The following is a 21678-nucleotide window of genomic DNA, read 5'->3' as shown; positions in this document are numbered from 1 at the left end:
GAGCTTACATAGCCTCTCCAAGCCAATTCTGCCTCCCTCCATCTAGACTGGGCAGTTAAGCACATCAGTTAAAAAAAAAAGATGACAGGGAACATAAGTTATAAAATCATGCATGCTGCAGAGAAAGTGGAGTTTTTTCTTCCGTCCCAGATACTGAACTCAGAAGCACACAATGAAACTAATGGGCAGTAGATTCAGGACCATGAAATTCGTGGGCAGTAGATTCAGAACACAATGCATAATTATCTTGTGGAACTCACTGTCAGAAAATGTAGTGATGGCTACCAGTATAAGTGATTTTACAGGTGAATTAGACAAATTAATGCAGAATAGGTTCATCAATGACTATTAACCAGAAATGTCCATGTTCAGAGATATACAATCAGTTGCTGGGACTCATTAGAGGAAGGTTTTGCTTTTGAGCTCCTGTTCATGAACCTTCTAGAGCAGGGTTCCTCAAACGTTTTCTGAGTCTTTTGAATCATAACACAGGGCAGTTGGTACAACCACAAAATGGCTGTTCAGACCAAATCCCAAAATGTCAAGGAAAGCCTAACTTTGCTAGTAAATCTTCCAACATTTTAAGCAGAAGCTCTGTTCAACTTATTATTTAAAATGCTGCCTTGTATATACACTGCTTACTGTCAGTCGTGCAGTGAAGATAATGAAGCAATGTGTTTAAAAATCTGCACAGCCAAACAGGTCTCCAACGACTAACCAGAAGCCCCACTGGGAAAAGCCCCATCTGGCCCTGCCCACTTTCTAAAGTCATCTGATGGATGCCAGGAAAGGCAGACACAATGTTGGGAACCCTGTTTCAGAACGTATTGTCTGGCACTGAGGCAAACAGGATGTCAAACTTGCCAGACCAATGGTTTGACCAGCAATGTTCTACCATTCTTGAAAAGTCATCCCAACTAGCCTTACACCCTGGATCACACCATGACTGCTTAACATTCTGCTTCAGACATAATTACTTTATGAGTAAGACATGCTGTAAGGAATTCCATAGAAGCAGAAATAAAAGGCTCTTTTGGCAGCACCGCGCGTTGAAAAAAAGGAGCCGTTTATTCGAACGCTCCTTAGAAAGCTCAAGTACCGCAGTAGCAGGAAATGACACTTCCCGCCATGAAGCACATTGGTAGAGTTATAACTCTATCCATCCACATCCCACTCCCGACTTCCCGTAGGGGAACGGGAGACCTTCATCTCCAGCGCAGAGATAAAGTCTCCGCCCGATGAAACTGGCCCATCGCCCGGGCTGTGGAATGTACTCCAGGTTAGGCGGCTGCGCCACCTTCGCCATCAACACCACTGAAAACCTTTACACTCCTGCACTCCCTTAAAGAAGACCCCTCCGTGCCAGGTTTGTAGGAAGAAGCGATGTGGAAAGCACGAAGCAGGAGTGGGAAGCGTCAATATCGCCCGGAATAAACCCATTGATTATACCCAGAGAATATCCCACCGCAAAGAGGACTAAATATTGCCAAAAGCGTTTGCGATTAAAGTTTCGAGAGTCCAGGATAAAGCGTGCCAATTTCGTAGTGCTTGTGGCCATCAATACTGCAATACAGTCAGGTGGGGGGGTCTCTCCGGCCGAATGTGGTTGTAGTCGGCACTTGCTTTATCGGAAGCGGGAGCCTCAGCTTGAGTAAGCCTGGACATGGAAAGACAGGATGAATGTTACTAAGAGAGTTAGAGCAAAATCCAGTGGGGCAGTGACATCATTAATCACTTTTAGTAATCTGAAAAGGAGTCCTGTCGAGAATCTTTTGCCTAAGTTTAGAGAAAATTTATGCTGCGTCTCTGAGATTTTTTGGTAGAACCAAATACACCCCAAGCCTACACGCGAAAAGGAAATCCGGCCCGGTGCTTATCCGGGCTTTGCAGCTTTCTTTGTGGGGAGTCCCTTAGCCTGTTGTAAGAAGGTCTGATCTAGGGATCCGACTTCCACCTCGGCTAAGGGATGAAATCCATTGTTGAAACTCTGGAGGATCCAAAGCTGTACATGAAAGGGTAGTTCGCATTAATGGCGGAAAGGCGATTTACTCAGACACAATTTCAAAGGGTTTTCTTTGTACTGCTATGAACAGCATTGTTATAGAGAGTATCTCATAAGCGGAATGAGGCTTCGCTGTAATTGTCTTGGTGGTAGTTGGTATATTTCAACGTAAATACTGCTCTAGAGGTTCTGTTAAGACCTCTCCGGACTCACTGTCACTTTGAAGAGCATTAGTAGAAGCTGGCGTATCGCTTGACGACCCTAACAACCCTAAAAAAAAGCCTTCCAGAACCTTGGAAATGGAATTGGGGGGTCATGATCGGAGACCACACCTTAACGGGCTTGGTAGTGTAGGCGGTAAACATGTTGGAATGAACAGTCAGCGGGGCGCTAACTTAGGAGCCGGAGGAGGATGGGAAGCACCGAGGAATAGAGCGGGCTTGCTTTCAGAAAAATAAGTCCACTACTACCCTATAAGAACCCGTGGTTGCCATGGCTCTCCGTTAAACGGTCATAATAAAATCCATGGAGATGACTTCCCAGTGAAGGAGGCCACGGGGAGGAAGGTTTCTATTACCCATGGGGCTTTCCGGAATGTCTTTGGCTTCTGCACAGACAGAGCAACCTTTATATATATCGCCTCAATGATAACTTTCGCATTAAGCGCTACCACCAGAATTGTGGCAGGCGCTAAAATGCTGGGATTTTCAGGAAAGCCAAAATGTCCAGCCCGGCGGGCATGCGTGGCGGAGGCTTCAAGAACCTGCTTGGCGGAGGGGAGGCCGCGTCGCATTAACCTCCCCCCTCCGTAAACCCCATTCTCCAGCGCGAATTTAGAGATCACCTTCCTCCGCTGGAGGCTTTCGTGCAGCCGCCTCACCGAGTTCCGCGGGAAAGGAGAGCGAGACTGGGAATGGGTGAGTGAAAGAAGGAAGTGGGCGTCTGAGATCGGGTGACAGCCAGCCCCAGCAGGAGGGAGACACGAGTCGCGTGGAATGTCTCGTGGGCAGCTCCACCCCCCCTCCCGGAGTAAGCGATCCAGCCAGTTTATTAGTTTTCGGGGAAAAAATGGACTGTGAAGAAGCGAGAAAGAAATGCGGCCCAAGGAGTTGTTTTGCAGGACATCTTGAGGGGGGGGCCCAGGTTTTTTATTGATCGACCAAACCTGAAAGGGGTGTTTAGCCCCTCCAGCCAGTGGCCCAAGTGGAGAGATGCTACTTTGATGGCTGCAGTCTCTTTATCTCCCTGATCCAGTTGAGTTCAGGACGGAGAATTTCTTTGATAAATAAGCACCGCGAACCCAGCCTACCATCTTTATTTTTTTCTGCAACAGGGGCTGCCCCAAAAGCTTTGTCCGAGGCATCCCACGTGAACCACAAGCGGAGATCTGGGTCAGGGTGCTTTAGGATGGGTTAAGGTGGTAAAGCAGACTTTAAGAGCTGAAAGGCTGTTTGACATTCTTCAGACCAGAAGGGGGGCCGGGCTTGGCCCGGACAGTGGATCTTTACCCTTAGTGTAAAAGAGGTCTGTGAGGAGGAGAGTCAGTTCAGCGGGTGGGGTATAAAGTCCTGATAAATTAGTAAAACCCCAGAAAAGATTGGAGTTCTTCTACCGGTTGGTGGGGGGCAGGCCATTGGAGGACGCGTCAATTTTAGCAGGATCCATTTTTAAGCCCTCGGAGGCGAGATCAGTAACCCAAATAGTCAATAGAGTCTGGTGGAAACAGCATTTGGAGAGTTTGGCAAGAGAGAGTTTAATGGAGCAAAGCGTTTCAATGCTTCGAACCAATGCTTCATGCTCTTCCATGGTTTGTGAATAAATTAAGCGTCATCTAAGTATACCACAACTCCCTTGTACAATAAATCATGAGAGAACTTTGTTGATAAGGGCCATAAAAGCCCGGGGCTATAACCGAATGGCATTATTAAGTATTCAAACTGTCCAAACTTTGTGTTAAGCATGATCAAGTATTCATAGCCTTCAGCAATTCTGACCCTGTAGTAAGCTTCTCAAGTCTAATTTAGTAAAGATGCCCTTTGCCCCAATGCATCTAAAAGGTCCTTGATCAAAGGCAAAGGGTATTTATTGGACAGAGAGACTGCATTGTGAGACCTCGATAATCTGTGCAAAGCAGTAGAGACCCATCTTTCTTTTTTACAAACAAAGCGGGAGCAGCGTGTCAGTATTGTTTGGTAGCCATACGTATGAACCCTTGGCGAGGTTCTTGTCAAAGGCACGAAGTTCCTTCTCCTCATTGGGACTCATCGGTAGATTCTACCCTTGGGCAGTTGTGCCCCGGCTGTATCGCGATTTTGCAGTCAGTGTCTCTATGGGGTGGCAACTGATCGCATTCTTGCTCCTGAAAACTCTGGCTAGATCTTGATGCGCCCGGTGGGATGCCAATAGAATCGAGAGCAATCGCTGATGAAGCCAGGAGGGAGTGTGTCAGAAGGAGTTGGGCTTTCCCCAATTCATGTGTTCACCGCTTGGGGAGAGTCAGTGAATTCTAGGATCCTTTCTTTCCAAAATGAACTTTGGTTCATGTAACAATAACCATGGCATGCCCAGAACTATGGAGTGTTTGGCCACACAAGCCAAAATAAAACTAATTTTCTCCCCAATGGTGGTATAGCGGAGAGAACGGTTGTGTTTTGAACTGGGCGGTCCTTCGTTCTAGAGAGAGCTGCCGTCCATTTGGAGTGAATGGTATGGGAAGCTTAGCCAGGGAATTTGGTCCAGACCTAGCTCCTCTGCCACCTGGGGCGCATTAAGCAATGGGGAGCAGCCAGAATCCACAAGGGCGAGGCTATAATGCGAGTATGCTTAAGCGGGGTTGGCCAAGCTTGGACAGTAATGGGAGGCTGCCTTCACTCACGGCGTCAGAGTGGGACCCATGTCCATGGGGGGGCTGAAGAAAAGGCAAACAGCTGCTTCCCCTCCTCTGCGTGCGCCGACTGACCGCTTTAGATGAGCCCGTCGGCCCGATTCGCGTGGTGGCTTGGCAGAGTAAAGTGCGGCGTGGCTGGAAGTAGGTTGGTCTTTGTTTCTTCCGGACAGTTGGCTAGATGACCTGGTCCTCGCGGTAAAGACACAATCCCGGTGGCGGCCCGAGCTCAGAGGTGGTCTCGGTAGAGGCGGCTGGAAGGCTTGGCTTGGTAGAGGCGCCAGTGGCGGAGTTTTGGCGTGGGCGGCCTCGGCCTGGCGTATTCAAAGCGAGGCGCCATAGGATCCCAACTGGATCAATCAGCAATAGTCGCGAGGACCCGAATTAAAAACACAGTTTCCGCGCAGCTTGCCGTCCAGCAGCATCCGAGTATTAGCATTTCATGCGTTCAGGCCACTCAGGAGAGTCGGCAGCGCCGCGCCTGCAAATTCACGGGCAAATTCTGCAAATGGCGGTTGCCCTGCTGGATAGTTTTGATAGTGCGGATAGCTTCATTTTCGCCGGATCTTGGAAGCCAGCTCTTAAGGCAGGAGGAATCACGGGCACCGTCGCGAGAGTCTTCATCTTACCAAATCCAAAAGAGTCACAAACCAGTCGGCTGCTGCCCATCAGGACTGAGCCCGATGTCCCGTATTTTGGCTCAGACCGGTATAAATCGTATAGTCCTCCAAGTGGGCATCGAGTTGTAAGATAGAAGTAGGGGAGTTTAGGCGGTCCCATCAAAGCGGGCAGGTATCGGGGCCTGTAAGTAACCCCTTTCACGGCTCTTAAACCTGCAGGCGGATCGCGCCCAGGTTGAGCAGGTTAGGCCGGGCAGCTGATTTGCGCGGATCGGTGGCGGTATTAATGCCGGTGCGCTGGCGCGTTCCAGTGGGAATGGTCCTTGGAAGGTGCTTGGGGCTGGCATCGCCCCTCTGGCCGGCAGTATCAGTGACAGCGTAGACTCCAGCAGGGCCTCCTGGTCTGCTGCTTCCTCAGTTCCCTCTCCAAGGCAGCCATCTCTCTCTCCTTGCCCGGGTCAATGCATCACCAGATGCGCGCATGCAGAGCTGCTTTTCTCGTTCCAATTTAGCCAGTTAGGTCCTGTTTACATAGCTGCAGTAAGCTCACTCTGCGTCGCCAAGGCCTGAGGCAGCTTTGGCGTTGCCGCTGTAAATCCAGTTTAGGCGTTCAGGACCTTATCATGAACTGACAGATTCTGCGCCTTATTGTGCGTTGGAGGCGCATCACTTTGGCGCAGTCCAGCTTCGAAGTTGGACTTCTTTGCGTTGCTGTTCGGTCCCTCTGCAGGTTTTGGCTCTTACTTGCAGCTGTGCCGTTCACTCCTCCCATCCCAGCCATGGCGTTCACGGGTCCCATGCTTCTTGGGCATCTCGCATGGTCGGCCCACTTCCTCATCCCCAGTTCTCTTTCGATGGGAAGAACGAACAGATCCGGCTGCAGGAGTGCAAGGCTTTCTTCTGGACTCTTAAAATGCGTCTGGGCGAGACATCGGCGGAGACACCGTAGTAGCCACCGGTGGCTCCGGGGAGCACCCTCAGGTGCAGCAGCTGACCTGGATCAGGGGTCGATCCGACCGAAGAGCGGTCGGATAATTGCCTCCTCAAAATCCCAAGTTTAGATCCCGAGTCCTTCGCCGGGCCAGACTGATGCTGTGCCACGGTGGTTCTTTGGGGAGACATCACCAAAATCTAGCGAGTCCAAGGGAATCGCGTTCAATGGACTCCTGGGTTGCCGCATGAAAGGTGGTCAGGCCCGTCTCCTCCATGACAGGTTGCATCCTGAGGTTTTGTAATCCCACATCTGAAAGCGGGTAGAGATCCGATCCACAGGCTTTCGACATCCATAGACGAGCGCCCCAAGCGGTCATGTAAGTCTCCATGGTGCCGTAAATCCGTCCCTCGTTCCAGCGGATTAAAGCGGAAACTTCGTGCTTGCTGATCACGAGGGGCCGGGGAAAAGAGTCACCAGCGAGACCCGCTTCTCCGCCCGGTTCCTCCAGATCCAGAAGGGAAAGGTCGGAGCCACTCTCTTCTTTGGGGGGGCTACGCGCACCTTCCCCTAAAACATCCAATCAACCTTCTCCATGCGAGACACCAGAGGTCCACTGCACTAGGGATATAGATGAATTAGGATTCCTGCCACAATGGGGGAATTTCCGCGACCAGAAATAAAAGGCTCTTTGGTAGAAAGAAGACCGTTTACATTCAGACATCTTAGAAAGCTCAAGTACCGCGCCAGTAGCAGGGAATGTTACACTTCCTCAGCCAGAAGCACAGGTGGTTACTAAACTCTATCCATCCCATCCCCCCTCCGGCTTCCTGCCGTAGAACGAGGAGACCTCATCTCACGCGCCCAGAGATAAAGTCTCCGCCCGATGAAACTGGATTACCCATCAGCCCGGGCTGTGGAATGTACTCCAGGTTAGGGCGGCTGACTTGCCCGGCTTCCTCATCAACACCACTGAAACCTTTACACATGCTTAGCGGGGTGCGCAAACAAAAAAAAAATTAACAGTGAAATACAGAAATTGGATCTTTTTTCTGATTTTTTTCCAGGAATTCTAGTATATTTCCTAACACCCCATTTTAGGAATGATTCCACACCCCAAAACTCCTGGAGCCAAGTCCGGAGCCCTGTGAATCTGAATTTCACCCCCCTTCTCTATCCCTTCCCCTCACTTACCTGAAGTCACGTGGCGGGGGGGCACCTCCTAAGACCCATGTGGAAGCTGAAGGCTGCGATGGAGGAGCTGTATACAGAGCAGCAAGCCAAGCTAAGCTGGGTCGCCAGGCTTGTGGCTCTGCACCTGTCACCGCCTCCGAGTCCCACTGGAATCCAGAGGCCATGGCAGAGGAACTGTGCACAAAGCAGCAAGCTGGCATTTCTGTGCCCACTCCACTGCCTCTGAGTTTTACATGGAACCCGTAGCCTGTGACAGTGGAGCTCTGCCGACTAGGAGGTAATGAGAAGGAATGAAAGAGGGAGAGGGAAAGGTGAGAGAGGATTACTAAAAAAAATGGTGGCAAGGACAAAGTGGTCTGAATATTGCCTAAAAAGTTCAGCATGATTCAGATCCAATTTGCAGCTCCCTTTAAATTGCTACTGTTTGTTTTTGGGAGCAACCACCCCACCAGAAAAATTCTGATAAGGTATTTTTCGGGGGTGGTGGTGGTTCAGTTCTGCCGAATGCACTCTCCTAATGCATAACATGTGGCAAATGTCACAATCACTTTCTAAATATGTGGTGCCCGGTCTGCCTTTTTCCATTGTTTTCTGTCACTCCTCCATTCTCCAAGCCTTCTAAAAAACATAGTGGAGCAGCAGCTTAGCTAACCCTCTTGGGATGCAGGTGATCCAGGCCTGCTGATTAACTCAAGCATTTCCTTTCTTGAGAGCTCATTCACCAGAATATCACTACTGAATTATTTACAGCTCCTTCTAACTCCTTATTTTTCTTACTCTCCCCCTCATCATTAGAGTGTCTTATGTCTTGCAAGTCATTTCTTTTCCTCCAGATGCATTTCTAGCTCTAGCCTATTAATCTCATTGACACTGATTTATTCCACAGTTTTAGTTGCCTTATCTTTAATTACGTGTCCTTGTCTGGCTCCTTTCCTACCATCTTCAATTCAGAATTTCTTTTTTTCTGTCCCTTCTATTTCAGGCTTTGAATAACTCTTATGAAACCCACCACCTAGAATGTAATGCTTATTTCTCAAATTAATTATTTCAGAAGAACTTTTATCTTTAGGACTTTGCTAACAGCACATTGAGTTCGGATTCAACTGGTTCTGGAAGGTTTTCCGGGCTGTGTGGCTGTGGTCTGGTGGATTTTGTTCCTAATGTTTCGCCTGCATCTGTGGCTGGCCTCTTTTCTCTGTGATACATCTCTGAAGATGCCAGCCACAAGGATACGTTGCAGATTGAACAAATCAACCTGGGCTCAAGACCACACAATTGTAGCCTGGAAAAAACTTCTCAAAGGCTCAACACACTGAATTTCATCCTTGGTGCATTTTTAAAGTATCTTCTTACACTTTAGGAGGTGGAAGGGGCTGTGCCTCAGCTGTAGCCCTTCTGCTTGGCACATAGAAGGTTTGGGTTCAATCCCTGGCATCTACAGTCAAAGAATTATTGTTAGGTAGAGATCTTTCACGTCACTTTAGACCCCAGGGATCTGATGCTAGTCTGAGTACGGTGTTCTGACCTTGATGGACTGATTTAGTAGAAGGCAGCTCCATGTGTCCAACTTTTCCATTCTTGCTCACCTTTCCCCTCTATGCTTCCTTAAAGGCCAGTTCACAATAAAAAGTTCTGCCACTCTGAACGGATCTGGAGGTATCCACATTTACAGGAGAATAAGGACCTATTCAAGGAGCTTCTTGAAGTAATTTTTATGACAAGGACAAATTCTTTCCATCTCATATTTTTACCATAGATAAAATTAACTTGTTTTTCAAGACAGGCTAACGATCCATAAGCTTAGCAAAAAAGTTGTTTGTCAACAAGGAAGCTAATTTGATGCTAGGCGCCAGCAATGCAGTTCGAAGCAAAGTTGGGGTCAAGTATAACTTCATACTGCCCTGGTTGACTCCTCACATGATTAACACAGTTTACAAATCTGCATGCATGGAGAAGCTGATGGATCTGATGTGCTTCAATTCTTCTGAAAGCAGAACAGTGACTAGGATCTATGTGGACCCTGTGAGATCTATAATAGTGTTCCTTTCTATACTAGCCACTACAAATGCAAATGAGATTCCTTTAGTCAACTGCCTGGGTAGATATCCACAGCTGTCACTGTTTGATTATGCTTGAGATTACATAAAGAACCATGGTAGAAATTTAAATATCTTTTGTGTATGAAACTGCACAGATTACATCTACAAAAATGGGGTAGGAATGTAGGGCCAAGTAAAGGCATGTTCAAGCTCCAAATCACTATCTGGAAAGCCAAGCAAGCTGAACCAACGATATGATTTTGACATAGGCTACACTACAGTTCCACTTCACAACCCACCACTCTTTTCTAGCATTCCTGGCAAGCAAGAAACTGCTAGAACGCCAGAATATTTAGAACCATATACTATATGAAAGAGAAGAATACCATGAGAATAGCAAAAAACCCTAGTAATTGGTGTGTCTGAAGTTTTGAAAATGCGAGTCACCTTGAAGCTGAAAGTATCTTTTTTTTAAGACCTCAGCATGAACGCACCTCATATGTGTATTTGTGCTTCAGGTTCCAGCGACAAATTGGACACTGGCCAGAAGGATTTGGAGCTTCCACATCTTCTAGAATTTTGCCTTCAATCTAGGAACCAAACAGAAGACATTGATAAAGGAAGACTTAGGATTCCAAAGACGTTTTGGACGAATGCCTAATCTCTAGTTAATATACCATTATACAAATTAAAATATGAAAATGCAGAGTATGGCCTTACTGATAACAATCTAGTGGGCAACTGAGGATAAGAACAATTTCATCTCTAATAAACATCTCCAATTCAAGATTATTAGTCATGAGCAACAATGCATTATTTCAAGACTAACACCTTGAGAATATGAGCAGACGTGCGTTCACATATTTCAGAAAGCTGGAGTTGGCTCTTTTTATAAACTGCTCTGGAAGAGAAGAGCTTACCTCATTTATCAAACTGAAACGGACATGACGGTTGAGGATGACAGTATACATTCCTTAAATTTAATCAAATGTAGCTTCAAACAACCTGAAGTGATAGGGTTGGTAGCATTTCCCACAAGAAGGTATTCTAGAGTACATCTGACAAAATACATTTAACAACTTTGTGTGTTCTTTCTTTGAGAGCTTTTAACAGCAAAATTCTCAAAGTTGGTATATTTGATGATATACGATTGATGTCAAACTGGGTGGAGATAAGCCTAGAGAAAACTACCGTATATACTCGTGTATAAGTCGACCCACATATAAGTCGAGGCACCTAATTTTTCCACAAAAAACTGGGAAACTTATTGAATCGTGATTATGTCGAGGGTAGGAAATGCAGCAGCTACTGGTAAATTTCAAAAATAAAAATAGATACCAATAAAATTACATTTATTTATTTATTTATTTTTCAGTTTTTTATACCGCCCCATCCCCTAAGGCAGGGGTAGGGAACCTGCGGCTCTCCAGATGTTCAGGAACTACAATTCCCATCAGCCTCTGTCAGCATGGCCAATTGGCCATGCTGGTGAGAGTGAAGTGTTCCTGAACATCTGAGAGCCGCGAGGTTCTACTAAAACTCTGGTATACAACAATAAGCATCGTATACAATTAAGAACAGCTAAAACCTTTAAAAGCAGCGATAAAATGAGAACCAGGTATAATGACTAATTAATGTAACTAAAATTAATTTGTAAAATGGCGTCCGACAATGTCCAACAATTGAGGCATAAGTAGGTTAAATGTTTTTGAATATTTATTTCAAAGAAAAACAGTAAACTAGCTCTGTAAGTGGAAAAGAGGGTCAACAAGAACAATATGGTCTCAACAATAACTTTAAAAGTACAAAAACCTTAGCTCAATCAGCAACCAAGCTAAAACACAAGAGGTAAAATCCTTCAAAACTGGATTTTTGGTCAGGGGACGAATGTTTATGTTAGCAGTACCAACATTTCAGAGTATCTTTAGGAGACCTTCCTGATGATACCAGCCAGGTTTGGTGAAGTTTGATTCAGGGGGTCCAAAGTTATGGACCCTCAAAAGGGTAGCCCCATCTACTATTAGCTTCCATTGGAAACAATGGGGGATGGGAGCACCCAATTTAGGGATCCATAACTTTGGACCCCCTTAACCAAACATCACCAAACCTGGCTGGTATCAGCAACAGATTATCCTGATGATACCACTCAGGTTTGGTGAAGTTTGGTTCAAGGAGTCCAAACTTATGGACTCTCAAAATGTAGCCCCATCTACTATTAGCTCCCATTGGAAACAATAGGGGATGGGGGCATCCCCTTTGGGGGTCCATAACTTTGGACCCCCTGAACCAAACTTTACCAAACCTGAGTGGTATCATCAGGAGAGTCTCTTAAAAAATCTCTGAAATTTTGGTGCACATTAGCCTAAAAGCCTAAGCCCCTGAATGAGCACAAAGTAAAACCCTAAAATATTTTTTGTAAATACACACTCACTTTCAGTATAAATTAGAGGGGCTGTTTCAGCACAAAAAATGTGCTGAAAAATTCGACTTATATGCAAGTATGTATGGTAATTATGTAATTATGTGCAGAAGACCTGACAGCCACAAACTTTAGCACATTTCTCTTGATGGTTAGTATTATAAACTATAGAACTTTTTAAAGTTTGAGTATTCCTCTCCAAGTCCTTTCACTGAAACAGTCCTGCTGGGGACTAATAGGTGAAATCCTATGCATAGGTCCTCCAGTCTAAGCCCACTGAAATCCATGGTCTTATACTGGAGTAACTCTGTGTAGGACTAGATAGTGCTTTCAGAGCTTGTCTGCAATGGACATTAAGTTGGGGAGGCAAGCAGACATAAGACTAGAGGCTTAACATGGGCAACAAAATCCAGAGGTAGAAAAAATTATACAAGCCTAGAAAACTTCACATAATACTGCATGTTGTTTTACTGGCAACCCGATCCAAATGTCTCCCATGGGCATGCTCTTAAAGAAAGTCCTCTTCAGCCCTGCCTCAGCAGATATTCTTAACATGAAACATATGGAGAATATGGAGGGGGGGACTTTGAATATTATAAACAGAATTGTGTAATGGAAGGATGAACAGCACATGTTCAGGGAGCTGAAATTAAGTTATGCAAATGCTGTTAAGAGTCAGAACAGTGGTGTAGACAGCTGGTTAAGTCACCTCATCTCAAAAAGGATATCAGAGACAGAAAAAGTGCAGAGAAGGGCAACGAGGATGATTGAAGGATTGGAGCACCTTCCTTATGAGGAGAGGCTGCAGCGTTTGGGACTCTTTAGTTTGGAGAGGAGACGTCTGGGGGGGGGGAAATGATTGAAGTCTATAAAATTATGCATGGGGTAGAAAAGTAGTAGTAGTAGTAGTAAAGACGTATTAATGGGAGATTTCAATTATCTGGATATTTGCTAGGAATCAAACTTTTCCATGACAATCAGGTCCAACAAATTTCTCACTTGCCTTGCAGAAAATTTCATGGTTCAGAAGGTGAATCCTTAGGTGGGAGTGATCATGCTCTCCTGGAGTTTGTTATACAGTGGAAATGGGATGTTAAGCATAGTTACACACACACTCTAGATTTTAAGAAAGCAGATTTCAGCTTAGGAATCTACTGGGTGCGATCCCGTGGTCAAATATACTAATAGAGAAGGGAGTGCATGATGACTGGGAGTTTCTTAAAAGTGAGATCTTGAGGGCACAATTTCAAACAGTTCCAATGAGGAGGAAAATGGGAGGTGTCTCAGGTGTCAGGCCACAACCCAATGTTTGGTCCTGCACAGTGGGGTTCTATAAAGACTGTCAAAGAAAGAAACCCAAGAATCAAAGTTTCGAAATAGAAGATAGATTTTACTGTGCAGAATAGATATTGCATACACAGGGTGCTCTGTCTCTCTCTCCACCTTAACCAGACAAAGACTTCATTTTTATAGATACAAAGAATACATATGTCATATGATCATACCTGTATACATAACCCTTATCCCATTCACGTGCTATAACCATGAACATTAAAATTCGATTGGCTGGCCTGCCTATTTCTGTCGTGTCACACTAAAGCTGCATGTCCTCAGCTTGTGTCTCCCTGCCCATATGCAAAGGGCTGCAATAAAATGAATTCTGTCTTTCGGGTTTTCCAACCTGATCAATAGTTTCCAACATTCCTATGTTTGCTCCCAGAGAGAGAAACCTCTTCAAGCTAAAAAGATTTCACATACCCTAATTCACTTTAAAAGGTTATAAATGATTTTAACAAATATACTATGTGATTCTAATACATAGAATTATAGTAAATATCTCCTCATCATTTCAGTGTTCATTTAAAATATAGAAAAACACATTTTCGATGAACTAATCCAGTTCCTTTCTACTCTAACATTTGATGTCTTTATTGCTATGTTATATCATGTAGGCATCTCATATAGCTAGTTCTGATAAACAAGGCTATAAAATATATGTATTTTGTCATGTCTTTGGCCCTTAGTGACAAGAACTTAAAGATATTATCTTTCCTCTGCCTGCATGATCATGTGTATAGAGTCTCTATACACAGAAACCCCATTTTGATTTTACAAATCTCTGGTTCTTACAAACCCCATCTTCCTTGATATCAAATACAATTTTAGGCCGATGGCCATCCTCACACAGGAAACCAGGACGGCTATCTAAAGAACTTTCAATTGAGCTAAGATTTAAAAAGGACATGTACAAGAAATTGAAAAGGGGAGAAATCACCAAAGAGGAATTCAAAACAAATAACCAGGATGTGTAAAGAGAACATCAGAAATGCTAAAGCTCACAATGAGCTGAGGCTTGCCAGAGAAGCTAAAAACAACAACAAAAAGACTTTTTTGGTTATGTCCATAGCAAAAGGAAGAAAAATGATAGAGTAGAGTCACTGCATGGAGGAGATGGCAAACTGCTAACAGGGGATGGAGAAAAGGCAGAACTACTCAACACCTTCCTTGCCTAAGTCTATTCCCAAAAAGGAAACGGTGCTCATCCAGGAGAAAATGAAACAGAAGATACAGTAGAAGAAATTCAGCACAAAATAAATAAAGAGGTAGGGCAGGAATACAATCGGGGATTGGGCGGGATATCAATCAATCAATCAATCAATCAATCAATCAATCAATCAATCAATCAATCAATCAATCAATCAATCAATCAATCAATCAATCAATCAATCAATCAATCAATCAATCATCTCCAGGGCCTGATGAACTACATCCCAGGATATTAAAAGAACTGGCAGAAGTAATCTCAGAACCACTTGTATTAATCTTTGAGAACTCCTGGAGAACAGAAGTCCCAGTGGACTGGAGGAGGGCTAATGTTACCCCCATCTTCAAAAAGGGGAAAAAGGAGGACCCTAATAATTACTGTTTTTAACATCAATATTAGGGAAGATTGTGGAGCAGATCATTAGATAGATGGTCTGCCAGCACTTAGAAAGGAATACTGTGATCATGCACGTAGGTAAGGGGGGGGGGTTCTCGGGTTTGAACCCCCCCATTCATGTCCGAAGCTCCGCCCACCTGAAAGTTTGGTGCTTCTAGCTTAACCATTGCACCCCTGACAGCAGGCACCCCCCAAATTTTCCAGATTCTCGTTTTAAATCCACCCTCTTCGGCATGGATTTAAAGGGAGAATCTGAGGTCCTCAGTTTAGAAGAAGAAGAAGAGTTTGGATTTATATCCTCCCTTTCTCTCCTGTAGGAGACTCAAAGGGGCTTACAATCTCCTGGCCCTTGCTTCCTCACAACAAACACCCTGTGAGGTGGGTGGGGCTGAGAGAGCTCCGAAAAGCTGTGACTAGCCCAAGGTCACCCAGCTGGCATGTGTGGGAGTGCACAGGCTAATCTGAATTCCCCAGATAAGTCTTCACAGTTCAAGTGGCAGAGCAGGGAAACCCGGTTCCTCCAGATTAGAATGCACCTGCTCTTAACCACTACGCCACATTGAAAGTGATACTGTTTCAGGGTGGGGGATAATCCACCCCAAAACAGCATCACTTTCAATGTTGTTTAACTAGGGGCCCCAGGTGGATTTAAAAGGAGAATTTGGGCTCTCTAGTTTAAATGCCATTGAAAGTGATGCTGTTTGGGGGTGGATTCCAGCATCACAAGGACTGCCACAGCCGAGGGCAAAACTCAGATTTTGCACCAGGCTCCATTTTCCCTCTATGCCTCTGCCCAGAGGGGAGGGGCAGGGGAGTCTGCTATCCCCGACCTCGGAGAGCTGCTTTTATAAGCGCTAGGCCAGGGGCAGGGCTTGGGGAGGGGTGGCCATGTGCTAGGGGCGGGTGGGGGTGTGCCCCCCCAAGCCCCCCATAAAAAACCTATACCTACGTCCCTGACTGTGATCACAAAAAGTCAGCATGGGCTTCTGAAAAACCAGTCATGCCAGGCTAATCTTATCTCTTTTTTTGATAGAGTGACAAGCTTGGCAGATGAAGGGGATGCTGTGGATATAGCACACCTTGATTTCAGTAATGCTTTTGACAAGGTGCCCCATAATATTTTTGCAAGTAAGCTAGTGAAATGTGGACTAGATAATGCCACTATTAGATGGATTTGTAATTGATTGACTGATCACACTCAAAGGGTGCTCATTAATAGCTCATCTTCATCCTGGAAAGAAGTGGCTAGTGGGGTGCCACAGGGTTCTGTCCTGGGCCCAGTGCTATTCAGAATTGTTATCAACGACTTGGATGATGGAATAGAGGGCATGCTAATCACATCTGAAGATGACACCAAGGGGTAGCTAATACCCCAGAGGACAGAGTCAAAATTCAAAATGACCTGGACAGATTAGAGAGCTGGCCAAAACAAACAAAATTAATTTCAACAGAGATAAATGTAAGTACTACACTTAGGCAAGAAAAATGAAATGCACAGATATAGGAACAGGACTGAGATAAAGAATACTGGGAAATTCAGGATGGAGCTCAAGGGGAGAGCAGACAACTTGGAGGCCCCCGTCAGGTAAATCTCTATAGGTTCAGGATACTTGTGGACCTATCATCCGTGAATGCACCTAATCCTTTGACAATACATTAAATCTCTATCCTAACACAAGTATCCTGAACTTATGGTGGCATTCATTTGAATCAGGATGTGCTCTACTGCCACCAAAACACTGACCTAGGTGCAAGGACTCACAACTAGAGGGGGTGGGGGAAGCTTTCTTCATCTTCTGATACGGAGCAGCAGTGGCGTAGTGGCTAAGAGCAGGTGCATTCTGATCTGGAGGAACTGGGTTTGATTCCCCGCTCTGCCACTTGAGTTGTGGAGGCTTATCTGGGGAATTCAGATTAGCCTGTGGACTCCCACACATGCCAGCTGGGTGACCTTGGGCTAGTCACAGCTTTTTGGAGTTCTCTCAGCCCCACCCACCTCACAGGATGTTTGTTGTGAGGGGGGAAGGGCCAGGAGATTGTAAGCCCCTTTGAGTCTCCTACAGGAGAGAAGGGGAGGATATAAATCCAAACTCTTCTTCTTCTTCTTAATGAATCTTTCTCCTTTCTTTCACTCTCCTTTGATGCTAGCAACTGTAGTTAACTAAAGGCAACTCTGGTGCCTTCCCCAGAGGGAGAGGGTGGCAGATGGCTGCGCTGGCCTTGAGATGCTCAACTCCCAAACATCCTTTTTTCCATTGTGCTATTCTTATTCCATGGGAATCAGGGAGGGGGCATTCTGGCAGGAAGCTCTTAGGGGATAAAAAGGCAACTGTATTTTTGTAGTTGGGCAGAACTGACTTTTTGAGAGCCAGGTACTAGCTATTATCAATAAAGACTTCCAATCCAGTATTCAGAGGCTGCTTATTGACATCAGTCTTAAGACTTGACAATTTGAGGCTATTCACTTTCATTTTTGTACAGACTGAGACTATATAAGAACATCGAGGTAAGTACCCTGTTTCACATACTGGCTAACTAGCTGCCCTACAGTGCAATACCAAGGCCATCCCTCATGCTGTGTCCTGGTGTTCAGAGAACTACTAAAGGACCTATCATCCGTGAATGCACCTAATCTTCTTTTAAAGCCCTCTATGTTAGTACCATCACTACATGCCACAACTGAATGGTTTTGTTATGTTCACGTTGTCTGTCTTGAATTTACTGCTCATCAACTTCACTGGTTGCTTCCAAGCAGGGTGGTCAAAAACAAAAAAAATCAGTTTTTTTTGTTTAAATGCTTTTTGAAAAAAAGCTTTCTAAAACTAGTTTAAATGTTCTACTTAAGATGCATTATAATAAAATAAGGATTAGTTTTTAATTATGTAGCATAAGACTATATAAATGCAATGTTTAAATTTTTTGGAAAATAAATTCTATTACTCCATTCACAATGTCATGCTCTTTCAGAGGGTTCTGCAAGATTTTTTTGGGCAATTTTCCCATCCAGAAAATATTATAGATGCTTGGTTTTGCACTTCTCAAAATCTGCCAAGGCAACATGCCTCTTCCTCACATAAAAATGTTTGAAATAAACATACACAGTTGAGAAAAAGACCTTACTCCCATTGCTCCTTTGTACACAGAATCAACCCCTTACCTTTTAAGTACTAAGTTTCAACAAGTTTAATGAATAGAAGATTGTTTAGAGTGGAACAGGTCTGCACAAGGAGCTAAGGGAGAGGAAGGAGTGGTCAATCAGTAAAAATGAAAGTGAAACCTTTTGAGCAGAATACTCCACAAATCCTGGGATCCATGTGTATAGCCTGAGGTTTATTCTCTCTCTGGAGAAGGTGGCTGGAGAGTAAGGGTAGACTTACTGGCTGGCTGCTTTGCAAAGCAAGGTGCACTTTTTTAAGGAAAAGCAGCAGCACTCTCTCCTTGCTGTGCAATAGGGTGGGGGGATTAAGCCAAGGCAAAGAGCCCTGTCACTGCTGCTTTGCAAGACAAGCTTTTTTTGCAGCAGCACTCTCCTCACTGTGCAGTCCTGGTGAGGGGGGAGCCAAGGCAAACAGCCGTCACTGCTGCTTTGTACGGCTTTAGAGGAAAAGCAGCAACACTCTCTGCACTGCTGTTTTGAATTTGCAGCAGAACTAATTCCAAGAAAGAGGTGTGTGTTCATATATGTGAGAGAGTGTATGTGCGTGTGGGGGGCATTAGCAATGTGGCCTGGAAGCCAAGGGGGCAGCAGCCTGAAAACATTTGGGAACCACTGGTATAACCAAATCAATAATTTTGATATAACTGTAAAACTAATTGAAAAAGATATCATTCTAAAAATAAGACCTTCATCTAGTTGTAAATATTAAGATTATACCAGAAAGAATGAATCTTCATGTAGAAATCCATGATTTAAATTAAAGCAATCCTGCTTCTGACTCATAGTAGTATCAGAAAAAGAGCAAGTGCAAGTACAAGGAACCATGAATCAGAAAAAATGATCAATGTACTTACAGTGGTGGTGTTTCCCTCCGTAATTTCTATGACTGTAGAAATAAAAAAGAAAAGGGGAAAAACACAATAGAAGTTACGAGACATTTCAAATCTAGGTATGCAAGTTCAGCAGCAAAACTGTACCTGGAAAGCGTTAGGAGGGATCCTGTAAAAAGATGACCACCATTAATCATTCTACTAGGATGATGGTCAAGGTATTGTTTTTAGTGGTTGGTACACTGTTGCCTTGAATAGGTGGAACTTCATGGGGTCGCCAGAGTTGGTTGTGATCTGATTGCACACTTCACCTTTTAAGAGACATTACACATGTATTGTTGAAGGCTTTCATGGCCGGATTCAACTGGTTGTTGTGGGTTTTCCGGGCTGTGGGGCTGTGGTCTGATAGATCTTGTTCCTAATGTTTCGCCTGCATCTGTGGCTGGCATCTTCAGAGATGCATTACCAAACATTACAGAGTCCTGATCACTGTTTTTGCTGTTCCTGCCTAAAAAAAAATGGATAACCACTCTGGTGATTACAGTGACCTTGGACCAGTCATGCTCTTTTGCCTATTGTCCTTTATAATAATATTATAGTGATAAAAATGGAGAAAGGAGAAATGTCTACTTTCTGAGCTCTATGGAGGAAAGTAGTATCAAAATGTAAGCTAGACAGACAGGAACAAACCGTTCCTCATATTTATCTAGAAATTCTCATTAGATGTTTAATTCTTAGAACACCCCCTCCCCCCGGTCATATGAGCTGAGAGGTTGCCATCTTTTTTTCTGGTAAGGGTTCTGAACGTTGCATGACAGACAAAAATCCTAGCTCTTCTCAGATATTAGAAGGGAAGTCATACATTATCCTCTGTCTGTGATGCAGGTGTTAGGTATACCAATGGCACCTCCATGCTCAGAGTCAGTATACTTCTGAATAATACAGAGCTCAACAAATCTAGGTATCAAGGATTATGGTATCTTGCATTTTCAGAAGTTATTTATTGTAGACAACAGAGAGCTAACTTACTTCTACTGAGAATCATCAAGAGGCATTCTTGATGATTCTCAGTAGAAGTAAAAGTTAGCTCTCTGTTGTGATATCAACGAGGTTTACTCCATATTTATTTATACATTACAATAGTGATGTTACAGCTTTATTTATTTTCATAAATACAATTATATACAGATACAGTTTTAAAATGACAAGAAATTATGAAGAGTATAGGATTAGGTCTCATGTAGAAATTATGATTATTATAAAACCTTGAAAAATACACCTATCTTTTGGGCAGCTTGTAAAATCAAAGAAAATCTGTCAAGGTCTGGAATAATAGATTCTGGAGCAAACTATGAAGCACTGTCACCTCCAAGCCCTGCTTGTGAGCCTCCCAGAAGCACCTGACTATTGACCAGAAACAAAATGGCTGGAGTTTTTGTTTTGGGCCAGCTATTGGGGGAAAAAAATCAAGAGTCAAATCTTAATCAGTATTTCAGTTCAGATCCTTCACCCATTCTTCTTAGGTGCATATCTTAGGTAAACACACAGCTTTGAAACCAACCTTCCCCCATCTCCTATCAAACCTGGGTTTTGCCTTCAGGTAAGGTTGCCAACTCCAGGTTGGGAAACGTTAAAAGATCTGGGGGGGTGGAGCCTGGGTTTTGCAGTGGGAAGGACTTCAGCAGAGTATAATGCCTTAAGGTTCACCCTCTAAAGCAGCCTGTTTCTCCAGGAGAACTGATCTGTACACTGTGAAATCAGTTATAATTCTGGGAGCTCTCAAGAACCCACCTGGAGGCTGCCAGCTGTACCTCCAGGCCCACTTTGGCTTCCACCTAGGAACAAGAATGTTTATTTCAAGCACTGACAATCCTGCTAGCTACAAATATTGTAGCTAGTTAGCTACAAATATTGCAAGAATTAAGGCGTTTCAGACCAGCCACTCTGTACTTGATGAAGTGGGGCTTAACCCACAAAAAATACTTAGAAAACGCCACTGTAAATTAAGATGCCACGAGACTTGCGCGTGTGTTTGCTGTCAAAGGCGAGTCCCGCGCTCCAAAGAAGCCGACTGCAACAAAATTTCAATCCCGCCCACTTTGCTACAAATGCTCAGGGGAAAAAAAAGGAAAGCTGCTTTTCTCCTCCGTCTAGACTAGAGAGCAGCCAAAGAGTAAGCGACTAGAGAGAAGCCAAAGAGTAAGGCGCAAGAAAGAGGGGAGGGAGAACTGAAGCTCCCCATTGCTTTTTTCAGCTGCCCCCTCCCCCGCTTAAACTCATGAACTGCAGGGAAGAGGGAAACCATCCTTTACACTCACCCTGCCGAAGACCGCGGGACGGAGCCTTAGCCCAGTCGCCCCACAAGAAACGAGCAACCAGCCACCTGGAGCCAGAAACCATCGACTGAAGAGCCGCCATTGTAGCACTCAACCGCTTCCGCTTCCGGGTCGCATTCGTTGGCCTTTGGTGCTCCCGCCCTCTCCTTCTGTGGGGGGCGGGGAAAGAGGCGATGAAATTTAATGTGCCACATTATGGTAACTAGCTCGGGAAATAGTTGAAGGCTTGCTGAATAAAATGGTTTCTCACGTTTCTTTCTTACTAGTGACAGTTGTATCTTGTGTGTGCGCCTCGTTAGGTCACAGCTGATTTATGATGACCCCT

General features: G+C 44.7%; 1 protein-coding gene across 2 annotated transcripts in view; it reads right to left on the bottom strand.

Moving 5' to 3' along the window:
• Positions 1–21456, bottom strand: part of MRPS18A (mitochondrial ribosomal protein S18A) — a 43787-nt gene extending 22331 nt beyond the window's left edge. Inside the window, exons 1-3 of one of the 2 annotated variants that reach the window (XM_048483506.1) lie at positions 21336–21456; positions 19042–19073; positions 10165–10260 (exon numbers count right to left, since the gene is read on the bottom strand). In XM_048483506.1, coding sequence (XP_048339463.1) covers positions 10165–10260; positions 19042–19073; positions 21336–21435 — 228 coding nt within the window. In that variant the 5' untranslated portion in view covers positions 21436–21456. The remainder of the gene's footprint in view (positions 1–10164; positions 10261–19041; positions 19074–21335) is intronic. The other variant, XM_048483515.1, reaches the window with a different exon arrangement.
• Positions 21457–21678: the final 222 nt, after the last annotated feature.

This window comes from Sphaerodactylus townsendi, linkage group LG01, assembly GCF_021028975.2.
Source record: "Sphaerodactylus townsendi isolate TG3544 linkage group LG01, MPM_Stown_v2.3, whole genome shotgun sequence".
NCBI lineage: Eukaryota > Metazoa > Chordata > Lepidosauria > Squamata > Sphaerodactylidae > Sphaerodactylus > Sphaerodactylus townsendi.
This window is presented reverse-complemented; position numbering and strand designations above follow the sequence as displayed.